The sequence below is a fragment of the Pleurodeles waltl genome, chromosome 4_2 (assembly GCF_031143425.1).
Source record: "Pleurodeles waltl isolate 20211129_DDA chromosome 4_2, aPleWal1.hap1.20221129, whole genome shotgun sequence".
Lineage (NCBI taxonomy): Eukaryota > Metazoa > Chordata > Amphibia > Caudata > Salamandridae > Pleurodeles > Pleurodeles waltl.
The window spans coordinates 382,339-395,370 of record NC_090443.1 but is presented as its reverse complement, the minus strand read 5'-3'; the positions used below and the strand labels follow the sequence as shown (position 1 = coordinate 395,370).

Genomic DNA, 13,032 nt, shown 5'->3' with positions numbered 1-13,032 from the left:
CCATCGATGGCTTTCTCGAATAGAATGGCAGTCGCACTGTGCAGTTCCGTTTTTGGACGCTTCTTAGTCTTCTAGGTGCAACTTGTACTGAACGGCTGCCATTGCAGAATCAGGCAGAACATTACCATCTTATCCTTTGCTAAAAGAACAAGCCATTGAGACTCTGACACAGTATGCCTGTGACGTCACAGCAACCCCACCTCCGACATTGGCACGCGCAGGCGCGTTGGGCCGTCTAGCCCCGGCCTCGCGCGTGCGCAGTAGCACCCACGTCGCTCATTCTCTGCATCCAAAACAGAGCGGTTCGGGATTCGGGATTCGGGATTTGGTTCGTGCAAGCCGCCGAGTAACGGCCCGCCGTGCGCGCGCCGTTCGTGGGGCGTAAGTGCAGGCCGCCATGGACGATGGGCGGATGATGGTGGCGCACGCTTCGCTATCCAGCATGGCCTCCCTGGCGCAGCCAGTGTCCGGGGACATGGAGCTCGGGGCTGCTCCCATGCCTCAGCACCAGGACATTCGGGACATCCTGCAGCAGATTATGGCCATCACCGACCAGAGCCTTGACGAGGCGCAGGCCAGGTGAGACGGATTTTTTTTTTTTTGGGGAGGGGGGAGAGGGGAGTGAGTAGGTGGATGTCGTGGCATCAGGGGGTATGTCCATGAGTCCTGGGAGGCCGACGAGATGCGACTGTTGAGAGTTCAAAGGGTGCTCCAGTGGGTTGGTGTAATGACACCTATGCAGGGCCCAGACGAGGGTTGCAAGATCCTTGCTGGGACTCAGAAGTGGACCCTTTAGTCCAGTTAAGGCCTTACGTAATGGAGCTTGGAGTCCCCCGATAGCCCAGACTTGTGGAATTATGAATCCTAAAAGCACAAGCGGCTACTGTTATGAGTCCTGTGATGTCCCAATAGTGCAGCTGTTGGACCTTAAGAACTGGTTCTTTAAGTCTTGTTGGACCTGTGTGGCCCAAGGCATTGAGACTGTAAATCTCCATAGGTATCAGGGTTTGGAGCTGTGCGTTCTCGAGAACACAGGGATGTAGCTAGGAGTTCTATGTGTGCACTGGGGAAGTCATGTGTGGCTCCAGTGACTCGAATATGTTGTTGTCCTGCTGAACCATAAGTGGGTTTATGCGAGTCCAGTGGAACACTGAGGGATTGGGGCTATGACAGTTCCCTGGGAATCTAGACTGTGTGTCTATAAGTCTGATAGGAATGCTAGATGTTGGGTCCGGGAGTACCCTGGGTATTAGAGAGGGGGTCGTAATCAGAATGCATCTTGGTGAGGTTTGGTGGTTCAGCAGGCAGTGCAGAAGACTGTTGCAGTGATTACACTCAGTTAGGGTATGGGCAAATGGGATTCGCTAGTGGGCTTTGATGGTATCAGATTTTTTTCGGTTGAAATATCTGGCACCATACCAATGTGATTGGAGGAAGGTGGGACTCATTGAGTTTATGTAATAAGAGATTTCGAATTGAGGAAGTACGAGAGAGGTAAGCAAGGCCTTAGGAGTTTTTGACGCTCAGTTCTGCAATATCCTTAGGTCTTCAGAAGTTTGATGTCTGGCTGGGGCTTTGTGGTGTTCACAACTTTTTTGCAGGGAGTGCTTAATAGCTGAGATGAGGAGCGGTGAAGGACGTCAAAGGAGTTTTATTAGCTTACATAGGGCCATTTTCTTGCACATTATTGACTTTGGTTTTGTTCACTGAGGTATTCAAAGGTTCGTCTGGTAGTAAGGCAGGGGTCTCATATGGTGAGTTAATTACTGTGTTTTTTGCTACGTCCAGAAGAGAGTTTTAGCTGATGTATGCTTGAATTTTGAAGGAGGAACACCGCAGAGTTCTGGACATTGAAGTAATGAACATGGAGAGAGCATTCGTGCCATTGTTACTTCAGGACCTTCTCCACAACTGCCAACTCCAGCAGAATGACATTTTTGATGTCTTGCTCTTGGTTTACCTGTGATCAGAAATGTATGAATTTTCCCTTCTGCCGTTTTATTTTTGCAAACCAGGTCTGTGGTAGCTTGAAATGCCTCAAACTATTTCTAAGTGGCAGCTTACATGTGTCCGTTTCTTGCAAGATCCTGGTATTCTCGAACTTTAAGCACTTGATTTCTCGCACATCAAATCCTTCTGTACCTGGTTGCTACTGTGGTCTATTCAAAACACATTATTAGAGTAATTATCTTGATTGTTTTCTGTAATAGTGCACATAATCATGAAGTGGTCCATGGAATCTCCAACTGACAGATGAGCAAGTAGTTAAGGCACTTGGTGCTATAGAGTGTGATTTAAAGCATTAGTCATGCATTATGATCTGTGCTGTCTTGAAAGCTATGTTATTTTGCTAATCTGGGTCGCAATGTTATTTAAAAAATTCAGTTTAAACTGCCACTTTGAGAAAACGTATCACTGGTCTACGGCACCCGCTTGGGTTGTCATTACAGCATATTAGGATCTTGTTTCCACTTACGTATGTCATACAGAAAATATCACTCCATGCAAATTAATCTGACCTGAATTGTATGCTCACTTCATTTCTCATCTGTGCTGCATAGGTTAGCGTGTACTGCTGTTGAAGGAATTGATGTGATTTTTAACGCTAATGCAGTATTACGTCTCCATTGGTTTGCCAAAGTGATTTAATATCTTGTGTCACTCTCTGACATTTACTGTAAAATACTAAAGACTTTTGTACGTAACAGCCATCGAAAGCTGGACTGACGCGCCTATAGATTAAGGTTTTAAATCAGATTTTTATTTTTATTTTTTTAGCTACGCAATATGTTCTGTACTCGTGTTAGGCATGGCTCGATTGAGTTTGGCATGGATGTTTTGTATTTGGATCCTTGTTGCAGCTGTTTGGAAATCTTTGTGAATTCATTCTTTGGCGCAGACTGCAGTCTGTTACCATAAAGGATTTGTTACCGGGGGATTCGATTAAAATTCTATTCAGCGGGGGTTCGCTTGAAATCATTGTGTCCTCGCCTGGAGGCATTGTGATTCCGGCACCGCACTCCTACCCCCACCTGCCACACACAACACGCCAATTCCAAATGAGCAAATCTAGACGACTTTATGTATTTTCAGTTTATCAAATATAAATAATTATGCTTTGTTAAAATGAAGTATGTTTTATGAGATCCTTTTTTCACTCATTGGTGGTGTCACTTTCCAGAATTCAAGCACTTTTCATATATTTGCCATATATTTGGTTACCAAATGTTTTGTGTTCCTTCAAACGAGAAGATATATATTTTAAATGTAAACTGGAGTGCCGTCCACTATGTATATCGCATTTATTGCCAGCTGTTAAGATGAAAAGCCTAAACCAAAACGTTCAACTAAGTTACACCTGTCAAGAAATTCATGTAATGAAAAACCCGTTTTACGTCAGCTTCATCATAACTGACACATGTATGCAATATAAAGTTAATCCACAAAAAAAACAATTCTTTGGAAAATATGTAGACATTTACAAAACATTCTTGTGGTGTTTGTGAGATTTTGGTAGGATGGTTAACACAATTTTGTTTTGCTTCATCAAGCAGCGTGGTGTTTGCTTTTGATGTTAATAAATCCTACCTTATTTTGAGCGGCTTAAGCCTTAGTGTTCAAGAAGGGTTGTCTACTGTGGGATCCAATTTAAGTCATCGCGTGTTTTGCAAACAGACCAATTAATAGCTCTCATGAGGCTGGTGGCATTGTCTTCGAATACAGTTGTTCTTCAGATTCCTGCCTGTGTTCAGGGAATTGTTTTTAATGAAGTAATAGTTGCACAATTGTGTGCTTTTTAGGTGAAATATTGGTGGGCTTTCGGTTGTGCTGAGTGCCTGCATTAAGCCCTAGCCTAAAGGAGTATTTTGCTTAATCTACATTGAGAAAATGTGCTATCTGAGGGGTGAATACTGAATGCAGTATGGGAATAGATGTAATTTGCAAATGAACTCTCCAAGCCTGACCATTAAATATTTAAATATCCAAGTATTGTTCTGAAACCAGATTCATTGTATTTGAATGTTTAATACATATATTTTATAAACAGTTGCCTTGGAGAGATGTTACTGAACATAAAATAGAAACGGCTCCTAAGTGTAGTACCACAGTTGGATTTCTTTTTCTGATATAAAAAAAATAAATGCAATTGGTGTTAGGGAATTGTAATGTCATAATACTAGCCAGTGATTGATGTTAATTTCTTGATCCCATGAATTCTTGAGTTGAACCTAATTGCAGTAATTTTTGTGTGATAGTTTACTGTTAAAATATGTCCTACTGAGTTGGAGTGAGAGCACCCTCTGGATGTGCCCACATGATAGGAATAAGGTTGCAGCTGCAGGAGAATTGACAGGATGGTGTCTCTGTTAGAACTGATGATCGCTGTTGGAGTAATATGCACTGCTGAGTTTGTTACTCTTGGAATGATTAACACATCTGGACTGAAGTTACTTGGAAAGTGGGTCATCTGTCTGTTCTCAGATGTATGTTGATTGAGGCTACTCAACAGGAATGTGCCACAAAGCTGGTCTGAGGTCTCAGGGCAATTGATAGCCCTTGGAATACGTTGTTAGGTGTAATGGAGGACACTCTTGGAGTGGATTCCTCTGCTAAAGTGCAGCCTTTTTAGTGTCCGACTAACGTTTGCAAAGTTGAACAGAAATTTCACACACTATCCTGCACTAGTAACCTGAGACTGTAAACCTATTCTCTACCACTCTTGCAGTCAAACTCAAGTCAGTTTTGAAATTGGAGAGATCTGCCTATCGAAATAGATGAAGGTCACACCACTGAACTGAAAGTGCTCTTGGAATTAGTCACTCTTAAAATGTGTTGAACACTCTGGTCGAGGATGATCTGGATTACGTTTTGTAGGTGTGTTGAGGTTGCACAGATCACACCTGGGTTGCTCATAATTAACAGGTTGCAATACTGACCAAAGTTACTCCTACAACTGGCTAGAACTCTGGACTATGTTGCACTGCTAAGTCTAGGCTTTTTTGGTATTGAACTAGGGGTACAGAACTGATTTATAGTATGGATAGAAATTAAGTGGTTATTGAATTAGTCGCATAGCATAATTAAGGTTGCTCTTGGACATATGCAGAACTGTTGAATTGGATCTGCACAGCTTAACTGCGGCCTCTTTACTTGTTTGATTCACACAGCTAGACTGTGATCAACAAATCCAGATTGGACTGGATTGTTCTTGAAATTGAACCGAGATCACACACCAGGGCTGAATTAGTTCTTGAAATTTGTTCCTCCTGGATTTTGCCATGTGGCTGTATTTAAAGTTAGTCTTTTTTTTTTACCCATAACATTTTTTTTAGAGCTAGCATAGAGATGGCGTTAGCCTTTTTCACTAGTCTAATTTTATCAGAATAGTTCATTAATAAAAATGCATACATAGAAAGGTTTGGGGTAGTCCTCTTCGTCCATTGCTTGCTTTAATGTTCATTCAATTTTTACTTCTTCCCACCACATCATTCAGGATAGGGTAGTGGGTCATCATACCCAAGTCATTTGCCCCCTGGCACTGTTTTTCCTTTTAATTACTGCAAGTATATGCAACACAATAAACCGTTGCCCCAGCTTACCAATACCAACTCTATTGTTTAAATGTTTTTACAAATGTAAGCTATACAATATAAGACACAGGTCAAGGGATTACAGAAGAGAAGTCATCACAAAGCAAGCTATAATTAATTAAAATTTCCATATACTTTCTATACTTTGGGCATTTATTCTCACTAATATTGCAGACCATTAAACAACATTTTTTCTTCGGGATGGGTTACAAAAGTTAAGCCAAATCTAAAATACACTGTGATGAAAAGAACGTCCACTTTGGATAGGCTATTGATCTCCATAAAAACGATACAAAATAAAATGACATAGAAAGAGAGTACAAGTGAATATTGCTATTCTCTAACATGCAAACGGGCTAATAATCACAACATGGTTCATCATAAAAAAAATAATAATATGGGACTTATTTCCTAAACATCATCTAAACAGATATAAACAAATCTAAAAAATACCGCCTGATTGCAGAAGTGTCAAAATAGCACTAACTTCTGTTAGTAGCTATATGAAGCAATATAAAATGAAGTAAAGTGCAAATTGTGCTTGCTGCCCTCAGTTGTGCAAACAAACTATTATGGTGCTTTTTACTATGTACTTTTAGGTTTACTTTTGCAGGCAATCTCGTTTGGTTTTTAAGAACACATTATTAGTAGACTACAAAGGTATGTTCTTTGAAGGCAAAAATAGGTGAGATGGCCCTCCCAGGCATTAGGCCTAGCCCCCACCCACTCAAGTAATCCCCAGCAGTCTTTCTGACCTCCCCTCCCCTCCCCCCAATCGCAGAACAGATATGTGTTATTCTCCAATCTGCCTCCAGCGGGGGGTGGTGGGTGTGGGGGGCAGAAAGGCCACCAGGTCACCAGGCAATGTATTTGAAATGAGGAGCGCCCCCTGGCAATAGGCTAATGCTCCCCCCTCGACCAGGCCTAAAAGTCTTTCTGCCCCTCAGGGGCAGATTGGTAGTTGTTACCTCCAATCTGCCTGGTGAATGGAACAGAAGGCCCACTAGACATAAGGGAGTTTCTTCTCTTTCTAAGAAGTGTGGGAGCTGCCTGTCCTCGCCTCCACCTCCAATATCACCTCAACAGTCTCTTTGCAGCCCCCCTCCCGCCCTTCCAGTGGGCGGCCCGGGATTGTTACGATATCCATTGTGAGGCTGCATGCTCTTGAGGCATAGGGGTGCCCAGTATAAGCCTGCTTGGTGTGTTACATGGGTCAATTCTCCATTAGGGGTATATTTCACCCCCTCTCCACCCCTGCCAGTGTGTAGGAGATTTTGTATTTCACATGCTTGTGCATAAACTGTGACTCCAAATGTCCGATTTATAGAGTGTGCCGTAGACCCATTTGGCCTGTTTCTGAGCGCTTGTGGTTTTCAGGAGACATGAGGCACACGGAGGTCATCTCTTTTCGTCAGTCACTAATAGTCTAACTGTAAATCTAGGATTACACTGGGGTTTTTTGGAAACACAGTTAACAAATTTTGACAATTGACTACATACCTTGCCTATGAAATGGAGGTCTGTATCAAAAGGATGTTGGAGCTCTTTATGGTTGTGTGGGTGACTGTGCGTGGATTTGGAATTGTTTTGGATGAGTGAATCTGTGTATGAGATGTTGGGAATGTCTAGGGTGTATTTGTTTTGAGACGGGGCTCTTAGCGATATTGATTTAAATGTTTTAAATATGCGCCTTAGGTGGTCATGGACCCTTGTATGTAATGTTGTTGGTCTGTGAGTAGGGGCCTTCTATTATGTCTACATGTTTGTGACTTGGGTCCGTATTGATGTCTTCAGTTTATTCCTTTGCATGATGCTGTTTTGTTTGCAAGTACTTTCAGGCGCGTTCCTGTTCTTTTGAGAGATTTGTGAAAGACACAAGGCTTGTGTAGGGAAATGCCTCCTTTGGCATGGTCACCCCCTAATGTTTTGCCTTTTGTTGATGCCAGTTATGATTGAAAGCGTGCTGGGACCCTGCTAACCAGGCCCCAGTGTTCCTTCCCTAAACTGTACCTTTGTTCCCACAATTGGCATAGCCCTGGCACACAGATAAGTCCCTTGTAACTGGTAGTCCTGGTACCAAGGGCCCTGTGGCCAGGGAAGGTCTCCAAGGGCTGCAGCATGTCTTATGCCACCCTGGGGACCCCTCACTCAGCACATGCCTCACAGCTTGTGTGTGCTTTTGGGGAGAAAAAGGCAAAGTCGACATGGCACTCCCTTCATGGTGCCATGCCCTCAACCCACTGCCTGTGGCATAGGTAAGTCACCCCTATAGCAGGCTTTAGAGCCCTAAGGCAGGGTGCACTATACCACAGTTGAGGGCATAGTTCCATGAGCACTATGCCACTACAGTGTCTAAGCCAAACACTAGACATTGTAATTGCAGGGTAGCCATAAAGAGTATGTGGTCTGGGAGTTTGTCAAACAGGAACTCCACAGTTCCATAATGGCTACACTGAAATCTGGGAAGTTTGGTATCAAACTTCTCAGCACAATAAATGCACACTGATGCCAGTGTGGAATGTATTACAAAATGCACACAGAGGGCATCTTCGAAATGTCCCCTGTATACCATTCAAATTCCTAGTGTTAGGCTGACCAGTTCCTGCCAGCTTGCCACAACCAGACAAGTTTCTGGCCACATGGGGTGAGTACCTTTGTCACTCTGTGGCCAGGAACAAAGCCTGCACTGGGTGGAGGTGCTTCTCACCTCCCCCTGCAGGAACTGTAACACCTGGCGGTGAACCTCAAAGGCTCATGCCTGTTGTTACAGCGCCCCCAGGACATCCCAGCTAGTGGAGGTGCCTCCCTCTCCGGACACAGACCCCACTTTTGGCAGCAAGTCTGGAGGAGATAATGAGTAAAACAAGGAGGAGTCACCCACCAGTCAGGACATCCCCTACGGTGTCCTGAGCTGAGGTGGCCCCCTGCCTTAAGAAATCCTCCATCTTGGTTTTGGAGAATTCCCCCCAATAGGAAGAGGAAGAGGGATAGGGATGTGCCCCCTTCCCTCAGGGAGGAGGCACAAAGAGGTTATAGCCACCTTCCAGGGAAGTAGCCATTGGCTACTGCCCCCAGACCTAAACACACCCCTAAATTCAGTATTTAGGGGCGACTCTGAACCCAGGAAACCAGATTCCTGCAACCTACAACAAGAAGGACTGCTGACCTGAAAGCCCCACAGAGATGACGGAGACAGCAACTGACTTGGCCCCAGCCCTACCGGCCTGTCTCCAGACTTAATGAACCTGCACAGCGACGCATCCAGCAGGACCAGCGACCTCTGAGGACTGACCTGCACCTAAAGGACCAAGAACCTCCCAAGGACAGCGGCTCTGTCCAGGAACAGCAACAAAACCGCAACTTCAAAGAGACTCTCACTTCCCGCGAGAAGTGTGAGTCTTAACACTCTGCACCAGACGCCCCTGCTAGAGTCTAGGGCAACAAACACTGCAGAGAGTACTCCCAGGTGACTCCAACGACGGGGACTCCCTGAGTCGACCTCCCTGCACCCCCACAGCGACGCCTGCAGAGAGGATCCAGAGGCTGTCCCTGACCTTGACTGCCTGGTAACAAAGGAACCTGACGCCTGGACCAAGCACTGCACCCGCAGCCCCCATGACAGAGAGAAACTACCTACCAGTGCAGGAGTGACCAGCAGGCGGCCCACATCCTAGTCCAGTTGGTGGCTGGCCCGAGAAGCCCTCCTGTGCCCTGCCTGCTTCGCCAGAGTGACCTCCGGGTCCCTCCATTGTTTTCAATACAAAACCCGATGCCTACTTCGCACTCTGCACCCGGCCGCTCCTTTGCTGCTGGGGTGTGTTTTGCGTGCTTGTGCCACCCCCCCACACCCCTCCCACCCCCAGTGCTCTACAAAACCCCCCTGGTCTGCTCCCTGAGGACGCCGGTGCTTACCTGCTAGCAGACTGGAACCAGAGCACCCTGTTCTCCATAGGCGCCTATGTGTTTTGGGCCTTCCTTTGACCTCTGCACCTGACCGGCCCTGTGCTGCTGGTGCTGTGGCTTTGGGGTTGCCTTGAACCCCCAACGGTGGGATGCCTTGCCCAGGAGACTGACTGTGTAAGTGCTTTACTTACCGGAGAAACTAACGTTTACTTACCTCCCCCAGGAAATGTTGATTTTTGCAGTGTCCCCTTTTAAAACCGCTATTTGCCATTTTAACCAAAACTTTGTATACTACTGTTTTAAATCAAAGTTCTATACTTACCTGTGTGAAGTACCTTGCATTTTATGTACTTACCTCAGATTTGAATCTTGTGGTTCTAAAAATAAATTAAGAAAATATATTTTTCTATATAAAAATCTATTGGCCTTGAGTTAAGTCTTTGAGTGTGTGTTCCTCATTTCTTGCCTGCGTGTGTACAACAAATGCTTAACACTACCCTCTGATAAACCTACTGCTCGACCACACTACAACAAAATAGAGCATTAGTATTATCTAATTTTGCCACTATCAACCTCTAAGGGAAACCCTTGGATTCTGTGCACATTATTTCTCACTTTGAGGTAGTATATACCGAGCCAACTTCCTACAGTGTGTCTATGTGATGTTCGAGGTAGGACTGCACAAGAGATGAATCTCAAAAGGAAGAGGTCGCTGTGGGTGACACACATAGTCAAACTGGGACAGAAAATAGGCCCGGGCGACAAAATAAAAGTGGCGCCCATTAGTGATTTATAAAACAAAAAAAGTGGCCAATTTTTGCAAACTGGGGCATCTTTTTACTTGTAAAGGCACACTGCATGTGTCTTGCGACAGCGAGATGTGGAAGACAGCATGGCGTGCTTCAGGCAATGCTTGTTTTAATACCAGGGAAATCAGCAGTCAAACCGGGCCAAAAGACCTTAAAACAGGCCCACGAATAGCAAAAACACTGGCCCAGACACTGACCTATCAAACGAGCCCATCGGGCTCTGCTTGATTGCCCTAGAGGCCCGTCAGACCCTGGTGACACGTGGGAATCTACACAAGACATCGGCCTGTTTGAACACACAGATCCAGAGCTTGACACTGAAATACAAATGTGCACGTACTATCTATCTCAGAGCGCTTATTTACTATGGGGAAGTGCGAGTGCTCTCCCGTTAAAGGTATTGCCCCTCTTCTGAGAAGTGCTTGTTCTCTCCCTCTGCAAATTAAATAAATGTAGGTACTTCATACCTGCCCCTTTAAATCACTGCATGGGTCTGCGTGTGAGTGTCAGAAATGTTGGCACATATAGGAAATAAGATGTGTGTAAGAGGCAAGATGTGTGTATATGGCATAAGTTGTCTTCTCATCTGTCAAACGATGTGAAAGTCTTGCATCTCGTATATGAAACATAGATGGTTGTGTTCACAGCGGTGTTCTGGTTTTATGTATGTGATGCACAGGTTTCTTGGTATGTTTGATGAGGGCTTCGTATGTGGCATGAGGTTTTGAGCAAATTGAGTTGAGAGCTGTAATTCTGTGGAATGAGTGAAAAACACGGGTCCGTGGTTCATAAGTGATGTGTCTGATACGTGGGTCTGAGTGTGATGCTTGAGTCACTGGTTCGCAATGGTCCATGCATCTGAAACTTGGATCTGCATGACTGTCAACTTTCGAGGTAGGGGACTTAGATTTTACTAAAATTGCACACATAATATTCTTATAAGGGTTTTCAGGCAGCACTTTTCATTCATTGGTCTGCTGTTATGTCATTAAGATTTTTTTCTGCCTACTACAGCAAGCGGCGGTGGGTCAACCCACTTCAGCCATTGGTTAACTTCACTGTGCGTGACTATTCGCAAGGAGCTCTTAGGTTCCTACGATTACTGTGATAGAGTGGTTTGAGGCCAAAATATTTGAGGGCTCAGCAGCTTCACCACCTTTTGTGGCTTCAAGATGGCCAGGGGGTTTGCTACATCCCTCGGAATTGAACAATTCAAGGATAATGGGCTTTCACCTAATCTTTGAATTAATCAAAAGGGTATTTGCTTGCAGTAGATACTGTAATCTCATATTGACACTGTCACAAAGTTTATGCAAACAAATCCATGGCTAAATAAAGGCCCATTATTATTTTTTTTTAACAAAAATGATGGAAAAGTAAAACAAATCTGTTGCCACATGGCAGTTGAGGGGGTCCTGGTTTCAGTGTCAGGAAAATAGGTATTCCCTAGAGCTCAAGCAACACGTGGTGACCCCCTTTGGAACCCCCCCCAACCGCTGTTATTGACTCTAATAAATTTAACAACATGAGGCAAATACAAGAGGCATGCCTCCACCCACCCGCTCTGGATCAGTGTAAACCAGAAAGCTGAATAAAACCCTGTGTGTAGATATAGTCACCCAGATTTCAATATCAATCAAGTTTCTGATACGTAAACTATATTTTCTAAAATTCTGTTAACATTTTCTTTCCAACACTGACTTGATTTGGTGTGTGATCTTTCGGCATCTGACTATTATGTAGGCTCCCTATTTTATTTCTGATATGATACAGGCTCGTAATTAATGTTATTTCTGGATAAAATGCCATTGATCATGTTTTCCATTTCTTAATTTGTGCCAGGGGTGAAAACCAGCACTCATTTTTGGGGACCGGAACATACTTTCTATCAGACTTTGACACACACGAAGAGAGAAAACAAGGCAGAAGAGGGAAAATGAAAGAGAAAGAGAAACCTAGGAAGATAGTGACGAAGGAGGAAAGTGGGGATGAAAAAGAATCATTGAGATAAAGAGATTGGAAGTGGAGGGTGGTGGAAGAGAGAGCCATGAGATGGAATCAAGACTAGGGTGCCTTAACATTTAGCATCAATAGCATTTAGTAATTCGGGTGGCATGCTCCGACTTCCGGCCATGGTCCCGAAAGCCTTGAGAGAGCGGTATCTGAAGCTCATGGCGGCCTGGCAGTCGACGTTGGTAGGCATGACTTCTAGGAGGTCACGGTCCCGCTCGAGGAGGAGGTCGCGGGACTGCTCCAGGAGTCCCAAGACCTCTTCTTCTCATTCGAGGTCCTCCTTACACTCTGGGAAGAGGCATAAAAAGAAGAAGTGGAAGCGGACTTCAACTTCCACTTGGCCGACGAGGCGTCACGGGAACGTCGGTGTACCGAGCACGGTTCCGGGGAGCCGCTGCCAGGGCCGACTTCACCCCCCCTCCATCCGGGAGCCTGAGCGAGCCCTGCTCAATATAAAGAATTTTATGAAGCCATGCGCCTCGTATTTGAGCGGGCTGCCTCCGTGAGTGGGTCTTCGGGCCCCACGTGGTCAGCAGGGGCTACATTGGGTTCGACGCGGGCAGCTTTCGTGCAGTTGGGAAACCCTGGATCCGATACTGGATCTGGACTGACGCCTGTTCCACACAGTTGGTCTCCTCTGGCGTCGATCCCGGTGTCGACGCTCGCCCACTGGTGGTGCGATCCTCATTCCAAATGATCTGGAGCCGGAATGATGT

At 45.1% G+C, this 13,032-nt stretch overlaps 1 protein-coding gene across 1 annotated transcript in view; it reads left to right on the top strand.

Moving 5' to 3' along the window:
* The first annotated feature begins 204 nt into the window (after nt 1–204).
* LOC138292016 (pre-B-cell leukemia transcription factor 1-like) overlaps nt 205–13,032 on the top strand; it is a 226,727-nt gene continuing 213,899 nt past the window's right edge. Inside the window, exon 1 of the mRNA XM_069230330.1 lies at nt 205–579. Within this exon, the coding sequence (XP_069086431.1) occupies nt 398–579 (182 nt within the window). The 5' untranslated portion in view covers nt 205–397. The remainder of the gene's footprint in view (nt 580–13,032) is intronic.